The sequence below is a fragment of the Glycine soja genome, chromosome 7 (genome assembly GCF_004193775.1).
Source record: "Glycine soja cultivar W05 chromosome 7, ASM419377v2, whole genome shotgun sequence".
Lineage (NCBI taxonomy): Eukaryota > Viridiplantae > Streptophyta > Magnoliopsida > Fabales > Fabaceae > Glycine > Glycine soja.
The window spans coordinates 15,060,054-15,076,122 of record NC_041008.1 but is presented as its reverse complement, the minus strand read 5'-3'; the positions used below and the strand labels follow the sequence as shown (position 1 = coordinate 15,076,122).

The 16,069-nt window shown below is 34.2% G+C and overlaps 3 protein-coding genes across 3 annotated transcripts; 1 reads left to right on the top strand and 2 right to left on the bottom strand.

Moving 5' to 3' along the window:
- The first annotated feature begins 1,165 nt into the window (after positions 1 to 1,165).
- On the top strand, positions 1,166 to 2,898 carry LOC114418879 (leucine-rich repeat extensin-like protein 6). The gene has a single exon (XM_028384418.1). It carries the CDS (start codon positions 1,488 to 1,490, stop codon positions 2,787 to 2,789), a length of 1,302 nt encoding a protein of 433 aa, XP_028240219.1. The 5' UTR covers positions 1,166 to 1,487; the 3' UTR covers positions 2,790 to 2,898.
- Positions 2,899 to 3,825: 927 nt separating this feature from the next.
- Positions 3,826 to 6,560, bottom strand: LOC114418878 (acid phosphatase 1). The gene is made up of 3 exons (XM_028384417.1): positions 6,078 to 6,560; positions 4,285 to 4,494; positions 3,826 to 4,196 (listed from the first exon to the last, which is right to left on the bottom strand). The coding sequence occupies exons 1-3, from the start codon at positions 6,449 to 6,451 to the stop codon at positions 4,019 to 4,021; spliced, it is 762 nt and encodes a 253-aa protein (XP_028240218.1). The 5' UTR covers positions 6,452 to 6,560; the 3' UTR covers positions 3,826 to 4,018.
- A 4,107-nt stretch (positions 6,561 to 10,667) lies between these two features.
- On the bottom strand, positions 10,668 to 15,619 carry LOC114418877. The gene is made up of 2 exons (XM_028384416.1): positions 14,769 to 15,619; positions 10,668 to 11,689 (listed from the first exon to the last, which is right to left on the bottom strand). Exons 1-2 carry the CDS (start codon positions 15,389 to 15,391, stop codon positions 11,023 to 11,025), a joined length of 1,290 nt encoding a protein of 429 aa, XP_028240217.1. The 5' UTR covers positions 15,392 to 15,619; the 3' UTR covers positions 10,668 to 11,022.
- Positions 15,620 to 16,069: the final 450 nt, after the last annotated feature.

The window sequence follows — 16,069 nt, the reverse complement described above, 5'->3', positions numbered from 1 at the left end:
ATGATGTTCAATGTGCCCTTTAGTTAAACTATTTTTATTAATTATTTTAACTTTTCTCCAAGATTTAGACTTTCTAAGTTAGGAAATGTTTACTTTGGCTGTTTATTTCAGTAGACTAAGGGTTACTCCTTTTGTGACCCTTCAAATTATCTTCTCACAATCACGAAAATGTATTTTAGTCATGTCCATACCTTTTTGTTCTGCTTAATTTTTCATTATTATGTGGGAATAGCTAGCAATAGCGAGTTAGTAGTATTTATTAGGAATAGTTTGATTAGGAAGGATATTCTAAAATAAATCAAAATTAATTAATTTTTAAAAAAATTCTTATGAAACAATGGAGGAGGCACGGACAACCATTCATCACAAATTAAATTTCCTCTACCAGTCCCTCAGCTTTTTCTTTTTATCTATAAAAGTCAAAAATAATGTAAAAAATTTATAATAATTCATAAATCTTGTTTAACCAAGACTAACTTGACATCAGTTCCTCATTTAAAAGTACATTGCTTTTATTTTTTTTCCTTGTTGTTTGGTACAAAATGAGATTCACAGGATCAATTTTCTTAAATGTTAGAGGGTTTCCAAAAGGACGAAGGTGTATCAACTAAGCTATATGCTCGTACACAAAGCCATGCCAAGTATACATCAATTTGGCCCTTTTTGCTTGTGCTTTCTGGATCTAACAATAGTCAAGCAGCTTTCACCAATGCGATTAAAGTGCTTAAATTTCAATAACCACAATCTTGTTTAGATAGCATGTGCAACCTTCACCATCATCCAGTTTTTTCGCCTTACTCACTGCCAACAGTGTTAAATTAACACAATTCCTTTTTAATAAGAAAAATCAAGTTCAAGTATATAAGTCTAAGATGGAGGGTATTTATCCTAGGTTTTAAACTATGATCACCATCGTGTCATGTTTTTTGATATAATGGGAAATCACAAATATAGCTGATTGGACAACAATTATGGTCTCATTGCAGTCACAAACACTTACAAAAATCTTTGACGTTGTGGCCAAAATTACTGTGTCCATTTAAAAAAATATTATATCTTTCAATTTATCAATCTATTGTTAATTATCTATTTATTGTTGTTTGGCTTTGTAAATAAGACCACAACATCTGAAAGATGCTTGTGTGTCTGTAGCCCCTAATAATAAACACCATAAAAGTTGGGGTGATTAGTGATACCTTCTCACCTCACCACACTGTTCTGACACAGAAATTTACATTCAAAGGAAGTCAACATCTGTACAGAAAAAGTTGCACAATGGTATGCCTCAAACAAACTCATTACATAAACTAAAAAAGAAAATGGGAAGAAAGATAGGGAACATTCAAGGGTAATCAACCCCACCAGTCCACCACTCTCTCTCTCTCTCTCTTCAATGCTGCAACCTTATTTGGATTTTGGAAAAGCTTAGCTAATTAAGAAGCATAATACACCCTCTTGAATAAGCATTTTGGTATCTTCAGCTAAAAATGGAGAGCAGCTGCATTCTGGCTTTTCTTTTCCTCCTCATTCTCCACTCAAGTACAACAAAAGCTGCCTTCAGTGTTGGTGGTGGAGTTGGTGTAGGTGTAGGTGTAGGTATAGGTGTTGGTGTTGGTGTTGGCAATGGAAATGGTGGCAGTGGTGGAGTGGTTTGGGTTGGTGGAGGGATTAACAGCCCAGAGCCACCTAGATCTTCAGTGCCAAAGCTTGAAGGAGCATACACAGCACTTCAGGCATGGAAATCTGCAGTCACTGAGGACCCTCTTAAGATTTTATCAAGTTGGATTGGTCCCAATGTGTGTGCTTACAAAGGAGTCTTCTGTGCTGCAAACCCTCAAGATGAAACGGTTGGTGCATCAGCAGCATTCCCAGTTGTAGTAGCAGGCATAGATCTCAACCATGCAAATCTGAAAGGAACTCTTGTGAAGGAGCTCTCTCTACTCAGTGATTTGTCCCTTCTCCACCTCAACAGTAACAGATTCACTGGCACTGTTCCTGAAACATTCAGAGACCTTGTGTTTCTGGAAGAGTTAGACCTCAGCAACAACCAACTCTCAGGTCCTTTCCCTTCTGCTACTTTGTACATGCCAGGCCTCATCTACTTGGACCTCAGATTCAACTACTTCTCCGGGTCCCTCCCTCAGGAACTTTTCAGCAAGAACCTTGATGCATTGTTCCTCAATAATAACCAATTTGAAGGTGAAATTCCTCAAAACTTGGGCAGTTCCCCAGCCTCAGTGATAAACTTAGCCAACAACAAGTTAAGTGGAAGCATCCCAGCAAGTTTGGGCTTCATGGGTTCTAAAATAAAGGAGATTCTGTTCCTCAATAACCAGTTAACTGGATGCATTCCTGAGGGAGTTGGACTATTCACAGAGATGCAAGTTCTGGATGTGAGCTTCAACTCACTCATGGGTCATTTGCCAGACACACTATCATGCCTGCAAGACATAGAAGTTCTCAATTTGGCTCATAACAAGCTCTCTGGGGAGTTATCAGATGTGGTGTGCTCTTTGAGAAGCCTTGCAAATCTAACTGTTGCTTACAATTTCTTTTCTGGGTTCAGCCACGAATGCTCAAGGCTTTTCTTTAGGAATGTTGGTTTTGATTTCTCACTAAACTGCATTCCTGATAGGGACATGCAGAGACCTCCACCTGAGTGCTCTGGCATACCAGGTGGAAGTCTTAGTTGTCTCAGAATCCCCACACCAAGGCCTCTTGTTTGTGGTTCAATGGCTGTAAGTAAGTCTAAGAACATTATTGATCCCACTTCATCATCTCCTCCTTGATGATGGTTATTATTAGTTACATTACATTACATTACAGGTTGGTCATAGCTGTTCCATTAATTACTGCTACCAATCTTAATTCACAATTCTGCTAATTTAATTCTTCAAAGATTCCTTGTGCATATTCGTAAATTATACTACATGCATATATTTTAAAGCAACTGCTAATCAGTATTGTTGGAACATTGGTTAAGGAATTAAAAGAAGGAAAAAATTTAGTTCCTTATTGTCTTTTCTTTTACACTCTCATATCATCTTCACAATAAATAATTTCTCCTTCTAGTTTTTTAACCGGTCAAACCCATATTTTAAAGGGAAAATTATTTGCGATGCTTCTTCTAGTATTCTACCTTAGACCCGCATCATAAAAGATGGATAGATAGTGTAGTTTATGTCCCGTGACATGTTTGTTTGATTTTGGTTACTTTAATTTGTACTACTGCTTTATCACGGGTTCTCCAATTATTCCTTCAACAACTTCACTAACTGCATTCGACAAGGCCCTACTTGATAGCTTCTTAACAGTTAAATTTGACACCACTGTAATGCACTAGGTTGCATCGCAAGGTTGTATCTAAATTACTTCGAAAGGTCCACCTGTCCCAATTCAACTTCAATTATGCAAGTGAGGATAGCATGAGATTGCCACTGAGGCTTGGTAATACTTAAAAGATAATCATTACAAGGTTATATCTACAGATGCCGTTGTTAGAACAACCTATAGTTTAAACTATTTAGTGAAATTTGGTGAAACTTGTTAAAGCACGAAATAAAGTAATATTAAATCTTATTATTATATTTTTTTATCAATTCTTCTAATATTTAATGAATAGATATAAAATAAATAAATAAATAAAATATCGTTAATAAGTTAACATATGAAAAATATTCTATATTTTTTCAATTTAGTGAGACAGTATGCAACTGTTGTTTAAAAAAGATTTGGAACTATTCCTAAAAAACCCCACCAAGGCCAGCCTAGTGGAGTGTTTGGATAATTTGTATAAGGTTCTAGGTTCAAATTTCAATGTCATCATTGTACACACACAACAGAAAAAATAATTATTCCTCAAAATAAGTATAAATGTAGCATACAACACATTAGAAACTAGTGTCACTAAGAATCCCTGTTGTAACAAGTATCATAGTACCATGAAAAATCATGGGCAGAAGTACTAGAACAGGCAATTATGAAAAAGATTACAGATTTCTGAGAAGCCATTTCTATGTTAAGGAATATAATACATTGGGTTTGGGAGTTTAAAAGACCGTGCGGACACTGCATAACCCCACAAATCACTCCACTGATCCCCAGAGTTCCCATGGATCCTGTAGCCTTCATTCTCCAACTCTGCTCTCTTCTCAGACTTGTATGTAGTGGCTGGCTTGCCTTGATCAGAAGACCCTCTGTTTCATTAACAAGGAATCTCAGGTGAATTTTTTTTTTTAAACAGAACAAGGCATGTAAATTTCCAAGAACCAATAATTTGTGTACCTTAAGATGAGCCTCTCCCAATCTCTGTACCCTGAAAGCAGAAGGTTTGTTTCTGTGGCATTCCTTTGAAACTCACTTCTCCCAGTTAAGAAGAATATCTTGAAGCCCAATTCCTTAAGCTCGTTATACAAACTCAAAATGGCTGGCAAAGCTGGGGCAGCAGCTAAGTCCACCCAATTATCAAAGGAAGTCTCATTGAAGATCTCAGATCTGCAGATTCCAAAGTTAGAAACAGAAAACCATAATCAACTTAAACAATTGCTGTGTTGAGAGAAAAAAAAAAACAATTTTAGATTTTAACCATTGTGATTGTGAGGTCTGTTTACCTTTACTTGTGTTTCACTCATTTTGGCAATTGAAAGAAAGAACATATGCTATCCTGCTAAAATTAACTTCCTACTAGTAATAACAACCGCATAATAGAATCTATTCATTAATCCTCCGATTTCCATAGATGTGAGAGCCATTGATATTTGATAAACTCCCCTTCCTAATTCTGATACTATTTAGTTCAGACTTTAGGCAACGAAATCAATCCGGCAAAACAACACAACCCTTAACAATAAAAATTGTAGAAACCCATCTTCTATACACTCGGATTTCCTTTTGTTAAAGGCCAGTTACATCAAGACATCAAGTGTTACATATCAATGACAATGACTTGATTAGGATTTGGTTACTTTGGTATGTTTTTGGATTTGATTAACTTTTAACTCCCATCAGAAGTTTTATCCAAAAGCAGCTTTATAACTAAAGATTCTCACCGCAACATCAATGATAAGCTGTTTTAAAATACAAACCATAGATACATTTAGAAAATTCTATTTACAGTTATTTAGACTTATTTTTTAAAAAGGTTTATGAAAATAGTTTATTTTTTAATTAATTTAAATAAATTTTCCAGTATAACTTACAAAACCAATTTACTCCTATTTCTTCTTCAATTACAAAAGTAACATATACATAAATACTTCCAAAATAAATACTTGTTCAGTACAATCACCATCCATCTAAATTACTTTATCAAATAATTAAGCGTCAAACCACTTTTTATGCAGTAAACCTTAAAGATAAAAAATCTAAAGTAACATATCACCACTTATGGGAACAATGTGAAGAAAATTGATAAATTTACACATTATATAGTTGATTATGTTTCTTATATATAGAGAGAGTCGTAGTGTTAACAACACAGTACACAGCTTATACTAATGGTTAAAATTTATTAAAAATTAGACTATCATTGAGTGAGAACTTTTAAATGAAAAATTAGAGCCTACAAAAATTTGCAATTTATCAATAAACCCTTCAGTCAATAATAAAAACATGTCCAAAAGAATATGAGCATGTTTGGAAATCCGTTGAAAAATTATGATTGAGGCAAAAGTAATTATGTCAATAGATCAGAACCCTTGTTTTTGCGTTTATTTTGCTTTAATCCATTGGATTTGTATTAGAACGCATGTTGCAGCATTGAGTGAGTCCTGAGAGCTCACCACAGCCAAGACCATTGTCGCGACGTAAAGAGTGCTTACATGTCTACCTAGAGATTGCTAACTAACTAGATTCTTTACTCATGCTAGCATTATACATAAACTAGTTTTTCTCTCAAAAAGTATCCTATGAAAGCAACATTTCATTTGTAATTAGTAATTAGTAATGCTATACTAGTGGACAAATATGAGTAATTGTTTGAACATTGGGTAGCAAGCAATGAGATCTTAATGAGCTAGTAGACAAATCGATTCCAATTCCAACCCAATCAAAATGCAAAAATCAGTATCATTTCTTACCCGAATCCGACGCCTTGGTAGTAAGGCACATTGGAGAGAAGCGTCTCGTCGACGTCGAACACCCACGCGTCTCTTCCGTCTCCGGCCAATCCCACGCTCTTCGCGAACGCCGCCGACAAATTCCGGATCACGTCGCAGTCCCGCCGGTACCGATCTCCGGTGATGTATTCCGCCACGAAGTCCACGCAACTCGCCGGCACGCGGTTCCACGTCCCGGCGTTGTTCGTCTCCACCGCCAGCATCCAGCTGTCGCAGTAGTCGCGCGAGATCTCCTCGCTCTCGGACGGGAGTCTCAGGATCGCTTCAGAGTGAATGTGGCCGGACGTTGAGACAGCCACGACCACCAGGAACAGGAGCCACGCGCCGGAATCCATCGCCGGAAAAACAGATAATAAAAGCGACAAAGAAGATATTGGTTGATGGTATATGGTAGGTAATGGGAATGTTCACGTTTTTAAAATTGAGTTAACAATGATTGGATTGGACTAGATGTGGTAAAAATAAAAGGAGCTGCATAGGCCCGGTTTTATGTGGGTTACTTGTAGTTTGGATAAGAAAATTTGAACTCAATTCAGTCTTTTAAAATGAAATTTAAGCTGTTGCTTAGTTTAAGTGTTTTTTATTTTTATTTTTAAAGAATGAAAATATGGTGTGATTGCTTAAAAATAAAAATTATTTTCAATAAATAAACACTCAAGTTAAGTGCATACTAAGTGTGTGTTTTCAACAAAAAAATATTTTAAGTGTGGAAAATTCTAGGGTGGAGCACTTAACTAAGTGGTTCCTTATGGTCAAGTTTTTTCATCTTCTTTCGTCGCCACCTTCTATGGCATCAGATCTACATATTAAGTTTGTGATTATCGATCCAACTCAATCGAAATTTCTGATTGTCCAATTAATTAACTAATTAGATGTTTTTTGTGCAATGTTCAAGATTCCTTGCTAGACCAAGCACTCGGTGCCTTAGATGAGAAAAGGTAATTTGCTTAACATTATCAAATTAAAATGAAATGGAGTACGAAGCTAAAGGGATTTTCTTATGTGTTTTTAGGTTAAATTATTCATTCTCCTCCTATAGTTTTAGGACTTGTACTTTTCATCTTTAATGTGAAAATGATTTTTTTAGTTTCTATAATTTATATTTTAATTTTTTTTAGTTCTTATAGTTTAAAAATGATTTTTTTAATTCTTATAATTTCTATTTTAATTCTCTTTTATTTTTTATAGTTTAAAAATAATCTTTTTAGTCTCTATAATTTATATTTTAATTATTTTTTAATCCTTACTAAAAAAATGTATAAAAATAATTAACTACAAATTAATTATGAATTATGAATTATTTTTTTATTATAAATTATCTTGTGATAAATTAATTACAAATTATTTATTAATATTTTTGTAATTAATTATAACTGATAATATAATTTTTATTTTGATGATAAAAATTAAAAAAAATTAAAATATAAAATATAAAAATTAAAAAATTACTGTCAAATTATAAGAACCAAAAAAAATTAAATATAAATTATAAAAATTAAAAAATTACTTTCAAACTAACGAGACTATAAGAGAATTAAAATGATTAAAAAAACAAATTTAAAATTATAAAAATTAAAAGATATAAATAATGAAATTTTAGAAATGAAAATGAGTAATTAAATTTATAATTTACGAAGAGATTCCATTCCACCTAGGGGAAAGTTTTATTGATCATTGACGCTTTGAATAGCAATATGCAGCATGAATTTGGAACTAAATTGGAAGCCTCCAAGAAAATCCATGTATTGGAACTGAAACGGAAGGAGTCAGATTTTCCTTCTTGTTCTCTATTCATTCTAAAGGCTTGTTCCTTGCTGGCACGCTCTCGTTCAACATTGACCGCAGCAGATACACAAGACCCAACGACTCCACTAACACCTTTTGCGCACAAAATCCACATACGTCTTCGCAATTTCTCGAAACAAAAAACTATTCAAGAACATTCTCTTGTTCCTCCAAGATTCACGGAGTGAAAACATATTAAATATTCTTCTGATATCTCTTATTTTTCTTTAACTTTATTTTTCTATCATATCTTATTTTTTTCTCCTTCTCTATACCTATCAAATAACATCTTAGGTGTCCATGTAATATTTTTCATTAAATAATCTATGTACCTGATTCTGGTTAAAAGAGTAGATCTCTAAAATACTCTTTGTTTAGTTGAGGTTAATTTTGATGACTTTTTTTATTCCTAATACTAAGTTTCAATAAATATTAAGTTAGAGAAAAATTACTTTTAATTGAATTTGGTGTAATTAAATGTAGTTAAATTTGAGATTGGAGGGTAGGACTGAAAATAAATCAAACCAACTCAAACATAGTTCAAGACTCCACTTGACAATTCAACTCAAACAGAGTTGAAATGATTTTTAAATCATCTTTAAAACACTTTTACACCCATTTTTAAAACCAAGAAAAAAGATTTTATAAATTTGATTTGTAGTGTTAAAACGCTACTACAATCATCACTACTATTGTTACCACCAATATCATCACCATCGTTATCACTACCATAACTAGCTACCACCACCATTCGTCATTATCATCACCACCACCTTCATTACCATTACTACAATCATCACCAATGTCGTAGCAACTATCACCACCACCACTTGGTGCCACCTCCAATATCATTGTCAATAGGCCACCACCATTATTATCATTGACATTGTTATAACCACTACCACTATTAATGTCACCACCATCATTATCATTACCACTATCAATAATATCATCTCTGTCATCACTAGCACAACTACTACTAACATTATTACAACCACCACAAACACCACACCGTCACCACTAACAAAGTCACATCTCTATCACCGTCATTGTCAATTTAATTGGTTCATGATCGAACTCGATATATAAATTTATTTATTTATATCTACTTATAAATCTATGCATATATTAAATATCTTATATTATTAAATTGCTAAATGAATAAATACAAGCATGTACAATAATTATTAATTTAACATATACATATATGTAATATATTTTAGATTATAAAATTGATACGGTTATTTATTTTTTTTATTAATTTCAATAAATAAAAATATGTAAAATAATTATAATTTTAAATTAAGTGAAGTTGACGAACTAAATTAGATTGTTTGCAAGTTTAAATCGGTTTAAAAATAAAGGATATATCAAACTCAGCCAATTTTTGCTGAATTATTTTCTATGGAGTCAAGTTGAGTACTGTTTGCCATGTTAAAGAACAAATCTGCGTTGCAGAGCAGCGTCTCGGCGATGTCGAACACCAATGATGCGTCTCTTACGTCTCCGACCAGTGGCAGCACGCTCTTCACGAAGTCTGGGGAAAATTTGGCGATAACCTTGCTGTCCCTCAGGTACCGGACTCCTCTAATGTACCGCTCCACGAAACCCATGCATCTCCGCGGTACGCAGTCCCATGCCCCAGCGTTGTTCGTCTCCACCGCCAGCCTCAAGCTGTACAGTACCTTCGCTGTATGTAGGTTTCCGATGATGACGGGAGTCTCAGGACCGATTCCAAAGAAATGTAACTCATTGTTGAGACCAACACCAACACCAACACCAACACCAGCCATGCGCCAGAACCCATCGTTTCGTTGGAAACACTATTAATAAGTGTGTATTTGTTTACTCAAAACACAAGATATAAGTATTGGTGGATGCATGTTACGTTTGCCACATGATTCCATGGATCTCAATTTATTAGAAGCAAATTACCGAAGAAAGCAACGTGCATGTGAGGAATCGATTGTGTGAAAAGCAACGACAACGTTCATGTGTCTCGTTTATGATTATCATTTTTCTTTCTATCAAATATGTATAGGATGGAGACAGATTCGACTTTTTCCGTCGGGTTCGGATATGGATATAGAAGATTCGGATTTGGATATAGAAGAAACGGGTTTAAAATTCGTAAACTCATCCCCATGCCATCTTCGAGTTGTGTTGATATTGTTCTTAATTCCAATCCAAAATATAAAAAATATAGTCGAATCTTTGGAAAGCAATTAATATTTGAACGTGCATTCTATATATATATATATATATATAAAGCACTCGGATTAAAACACATGCATTCTATAGTGATGGAAACTTTGGTTGTTTTCATATATGGCTACAAGTTGGCAACGGGAGAAAAACAAGATAATTAGTTCAGTTGGCTTAAAAATAGGATAAAGTGATTAGAACAGAAAACGATAGGATAAAATCAAAATCCTATCAAATAGGAACCTTGGTGTTTAGTGTATTATATATAAATTCTCTACATAAAGGAAGTAATTTACCACGAGATGGCACCCAATTTTCGTCCCAAAAATTAACTAACCTCCCATTACCAATACCCCACGAGATGGCACCCACGGGAAGTTTAAATATGACTAAACTAATATTAGTCCCATAAGCAGTTTGACTAACATATGGATATTTTGAGTGCCAACGGAGAACTAATTATGGGCTTATGGGGGTTTAGGAAAAAGTAACAGGCGTCAATTGGCATAAGATGCAGAACCAAACATCATCAGAAAGACATAAAAAAATAAATAATAAATATATAAAAATTAAAATAGATATATAAATAGACATTTGTCTGTGGTTTGTTTGTACTTTGTACAGTTCAGTAAAAAAAATACTGTTAAAATCGCCCCTCTAATTTCTGCTGTTAAGAAAATCCAACCAGAAAAGGTAGACTCAACAAAACTAGCAACTCTGATTAATTTCCTAACAACAGTATTCACAAAACTGAATCGGCCATAGCAGCTGCAACGACTTGATTAACTAATGCAAGTCTCTCTATGCTCAAACCAGAGTTCCCACTATGCATCGAGTGGGAACACATTGGCTATCACTGCAGCAGATGGTAACTTGTATAATTTAATAAGCACAACAATTCAATTCAAGCAGGTTTTTAGGGAAAGGAAACTTGTTCTTCATGATGACAAAGCTCTCTCCTTAGTTTATGCGAGAAGAGCTGGCATGCATCCATGCTAAGATCAACGGCAGCAGAAAGTGCAATGAACAAAGCAGCATCAGCCATGCATGTCACATGCTGTGCCCCAACTTGCACAACAGGTTTGCTAACTTTGCCTTCACCTTCCACAGTGGAACCCATCACAAACCCTTTCCCTTGCAACCTCGAACCCAATAATCCAGAATCCCTCATCACTTTGTAGTCAATGCAGAATTGGCCACCCTTTTTCACATTCATTGTGGCCTCAGCAATTGGTATTCCATTGGTAGGTCCATTCTCAATGACGAGCTCAAATTTGTAGCCCAAGCCATCGACGGGGCCTCTCTCTCGCCACGCTTCTAGACGACCCCATGGCTTCCAGCTACTCACACAGGCACCATTGGGGCGAAGAATGAGCCATGCACCTGGGTTTGATCTTGATACTCTGTCTGAACCAGGGGAAGGGACAAATGGGGTTATCATGGAGGCTGCAGCAACCGGTGAGCCAGAGAGATCGTGGATTATTATCATCCAGCCCTTTCTCTCCCTCCCATGACGCTCTCTAACACCTTTCAAGGTTCTTCTCCATCTACTGGGGTTTTTAGCAAAATCTGAGGGTAAAGACCTGAATTTGAAAAAAGTGAAAAACAAATCATGAATAAAATAAAAAGGCTATAATGCATAGATATAATAGGTGTATCAGTCACTATACATACATAGGATTATTCTAAAAAATATACAGGATACAATCATTCATTTAAGGTTATATTTAGATATGACTAAAAGTTCATAAAACATAATAACTATATAATTGTAATTTTACAAATACAAATTAAGTCATACTTCTTGGACATTACTAAAAGCAAAATAAAGCTTTTGACATTATAAATCACTTCTTATTGTCCATAAAAAGGAATATTATCTATCCTGTTTCCTTCTTGAAATCATCCAGAAAGAGGACAGTTTCTCTTTTTGGTTCATCAAGGAACAATAATGCTTTTATGTTTCTATTTTACACATACTTCTATATCATCTCATATTTAGTCGTATTAGAATTTTCATAACCTTTTTAAAGACTCAGATACTTTATAGATACATATCAGTGAAGTAACCACTAATATCAGTATCAAATACCTATCGTATAAGAATATGTGAAGCGAATGAAAGTATGTCAGAGATAAAAGGTATAATTAAATATTTGGAAAGCATATGATAAAAAAAAAAATCATTCATTAATTCAGTTAGTATACCTAATGAAAAATGTCAAACGTGGTAGGATAATAAAATATATGAGATATTGCGACTGCAGGCAGATACTAGCACATGGGAGGGAATCCAGGGCAGTTAAGTTTCACAGTTTCGAAAATCTCGGCCAGTCTGTTTGACCAAAAACCAGGGTATGCAGCTAGATACCAGCACATGCAAAGATAGCTTAATTTGAACTTGTCAAAACATTTTTGAGTATTTGTTGATTCCCCCTAATTCTCTATGATTAAATTAAATTAGATTATCAGCCGATGATTTTACACGTTTTATCTTATGAAAGTTTTATTAAAAAAAATGCTAATTAAAGACAAAGTAACTGAAAGAATGAATAATCAGGAAACTACCAAATTGGTGGAATAATGTTGTGAGCAGGAGATAGGAACGTGGAGATTGAAGTGTGAAGGGAAGTTTTTTTTTTTCCAAGAGTGGATTTGCAGCCATGAAAATGAAACTTTCGTGTGGTACCATTGGCGTTTTGAATGTTTGTTTCACGAGAAACAGAAAGGACAAAGTGGGGGGTGATGATAGCAATAAGCAAATGAAAATGGGCAGAAAAGGATAACAACTAAGGCACGACGTCATGAAAAGGAATTGTGAGCTGGATAAGGTGAGGTGAGAGTTGACTAAGCATGTGCTGATGGTTAGGTACCAACTCCAAAGGATGACATCGACAAGCCAGCCCACATGTCTAACCTCACCTTAATTCATAACTATAATTAACCAAACATATTAGCCCCACCAGTAACTTTGCCAACCCACACCAATAAATTCTTGCTTCACAAAACTTTGGTATTTAATTAGTACATAAATTTACATTTCATCTGTTATATATGAGCTGTCTATATTATTTAAAAGATTCCCACCATCTTGTCACAGCTCATACTTATATTTTTATAGTCACAAATAAACAAGGTAAAATTTATTTTTAATTTCTAGAAATACATCTTCTTCTTTTAATCTCTTATTAATGAAAATGCATGCATCCTATGTTGTTCTTATTCTATAAATAAAAGACTAATAGATGTCGAATTTTGTACAAGGACGAAGACTAGTACTATATGTAACACATTTTGAAAAATAAATGACTCAAAGGAAACTAAACATTACCTTTTTTAAGACAACTAAACATTGCCTAAAAACATATATATTCAATCCTAAGTAATAAAATACCAATTAATTGAACGGAATAAAATGTAAATACTTTTAAATACATCAATTAAAAATTAAAATTAAAGATTCATATTCTAAATATAATTTTAAAATTTATATTATAAAAATCAACAAATTTTCTATATATAACAATAAATGCTTAAATGAGAACGTAATAAGTCAAAACTACTGATAAAAAAAAAGTCAAAACTTACACGGGGTTTATTAATTATTTTTGTGTAGTTTTCCAATTATAATTCGAATTTTTACAGTAAAAGTTTAATAATAAAAAAATAAAACTTCAAATCAATAGAAGAACAATACCAATAATATATGCATAATGAAAGAAATTGTATATAAGTTTGGTAAATGTAAAAAAAAAAACAAAAAAAAAACTATACACTCTCTCTCAAAACATGGTAATTAAATTCAAAATTTAATGCCCTGATATTTAATCAAAACACGAATTTCCAAAAAGAAAAAATTGAATCAAAAGTAAATTCATTATTTCAGATGTGTAACCTCTGTCTCTCTGCCATACTACGTAGAAAGTAGCATATATTATATTTTTTAGAAAAAAGAATGTAAATGAATAAAAGGTGAAAAAGATGGAGTGGCAGATTGAGGAAGTAAGAGTTACTTTTTTTACGGGGTACGTACAGAATATTTATGATTTTGTTAAAGATTAATTTTTATCTGAAAATCTGAATGACTCATTTTTAGTATAAAAAAATAAATTCCAATCACTTTGTTATGCATGAGAGTCAAATTAAGATCTTATTACTTGGAAGTGAGAATACTAGATAGAGTTATTTAAAACTAAGAGTGTGTTTGGATGGAGAAATTTAAAATTTTGAATTTTGAGAAATTTTAAATTTTAAGAATTTTAAATACTTCAATTAAAATTCTTTTATTTTCAAAATTTTGTGTTTGAATAAAAAAGGTTAAAATTATGAGGATGAAAAAAAAAATATGATTTGTATGTTAGTTACACGTGTTCTTGAAAAAGATTGTAAGAAGAGAATTTTAATTTCTCACCTTTTAAAAGAAAATTAAAATTTTAGATTTTTAGTTATTTAAAATTCTGTTTTAAAATTGCAAAATTTTAAATTCCTCATAAAAAAACATCCAAAATTCTAAATTATAGAAATTCAAATGATTTGATAAATTACTTTTCCTCAATTAAAATCCTCTATCCTCTATCCTCTATCCAAACGCACTCTAAAAGAAAATGCACCATACTATTACTATACTTTAACAAGAAGAAAAGTGGTTGCTGGCACACTGACCTGGATCTAGAGTTACGATCCGCGCTGAACTTGCAACTAAAGACAGGCTGTCTGATATTATTCTCCTGAATCTGGAAAACCACCGGGCTACACTCCGGTTCTCCCCCGAACTGAAACACGAACCGCGGGTCCGGTTCGGACCGGACCACAACGTGAAGCCGAGGCACAGGCTTTCTGTGCGTCGGTTCGGAGCCGGTTTTTTTCTTTCTCAGGCTGAGCCAGCCGGAGTGGAAGGTGCTGGGGCGGGAGAGCGCGGCGGAGAGGTCGAGCGTGAGGTTGAGGCACCCGAGGAGCTTGGCGGAGGAGACGCCGCAGGCGCGGGCGGTGCTGCCGGAGTAGACGGCGAGGCGGAGGGTGAGAGGTTTGCCTGAGAGGCGGCGGAGCGCGAGGGAGTCGAGGTGGAAGCCCGGGGCGGAGGTGGCGGTGTCGGGGGCGGCGTGGGCGGAAGAGGAAGAAGAGAGTGGAAGAAGCGAGGTTTGAGAGGGGAAGTTGTTGATGCGGATTTTGCAGAAGCATGGAGTGGTGGAAGGGTGGACGCCGGAGACAGGTGGCGGTTTGGTGGCGGAGGGAAGATTGAGAGCCAGAGAGTCTATCATAAGACGCAGGAAGGGACACGGATCCATTGGTGATGAACTGAAGAAGGCTTCTTCTCTTGTTAGAGTTGGGTGCAGGGTTTCGAAAACATCTACAACTACTTCTTATTCTTCTGTGTATGTATTACCCTTTCACTGCTTTCTCTGTCTCTCTGTTTGTTTAAAGCTATTGGCTTAGGAACATTACAGGGTTTAATAGCGGGAAATTGTGAATGAGAACACCATGACGCATGGTGCGGATTTATAATTAAAGGGATAGAGACACTAAAATTAAATTAATAAATGTAATCAATATTATCATATAGGAATGAAAACAAAAAACAGGGGGCGTTTGGTTTAGGTCACGCTTGGTTTTTTTTTTTTCTTTACCTTCCATTCACCAGAGAAAACAATTCTGATTATCCTAAGTTTGATGGAAAAATAAGGAAAATTTTAATAATTATTTTTATTAAAAATTAAATCTGAATAATATTCAAATATTCTAATATTAATTTCATTACATTAATCACTTATATTCAATTATTTAATTGATCATATTTGAATTTTGGATTGAGTGTTGTTTGTTTTTAATTTTTTTTAAATATAAAACAAAAGTGAAAATACATCTGCATAAAAGTATTTTAAAAAACAAGTCCCCATCTAAAATAATAAATCAACATTTTTGGCTTTTCTAAAGAAATAAAATTATGATAACACCTTAAAATATTT

Excerpts from the sequence above, each read along its gene's own strand:
- LOC114418878 (XM_028384417.1), bottom strand. The coding sequence starts at position 6,451 with ATGGATTCCGGCGCGTGGCTCCTGTTCCTGGTGGTCGTGGCTGTCTCA. Across the intron at positions 4,495-6,077 it reads TACCAAGGCGTCGGATTCGG|ATCTGAGATCTTCAATGAGA; the intron begins GTAAGAAATGAT and ends TGGAATCTGCAG. Across the intron at positions 4,197-4,284 it reads TGGGAGAGGCTCATCTTAAG|AGGGTCTTCTGATCAAGGCA; the intron begins GTACACAAATTA and ends TTAATGAAACAG.
- LOC114418879 (XM_028384418.1), top strand. The coding sequence starts at position 1,488 with ATGGAGAGCAGCTGCATTCTGGCTTTTCTTTTCCTCCTCATTCTCCAC.
- LOC114418877 (XM_028384416.1), bottom strand. The coding sequence starts at position 15,391 with ATGGATCCGTGTCCCTTCCTGCGTCTTATGATAGACTCTCTGGCTCTC. Across the intron at positions 11,690-14,768 it reads GATCGTAACTCTAGATCCAG|GTCTTTACCCTCAGATTTTG; the intron begins GTCAGTGTGCCA and ends TTTCAAATTCAG.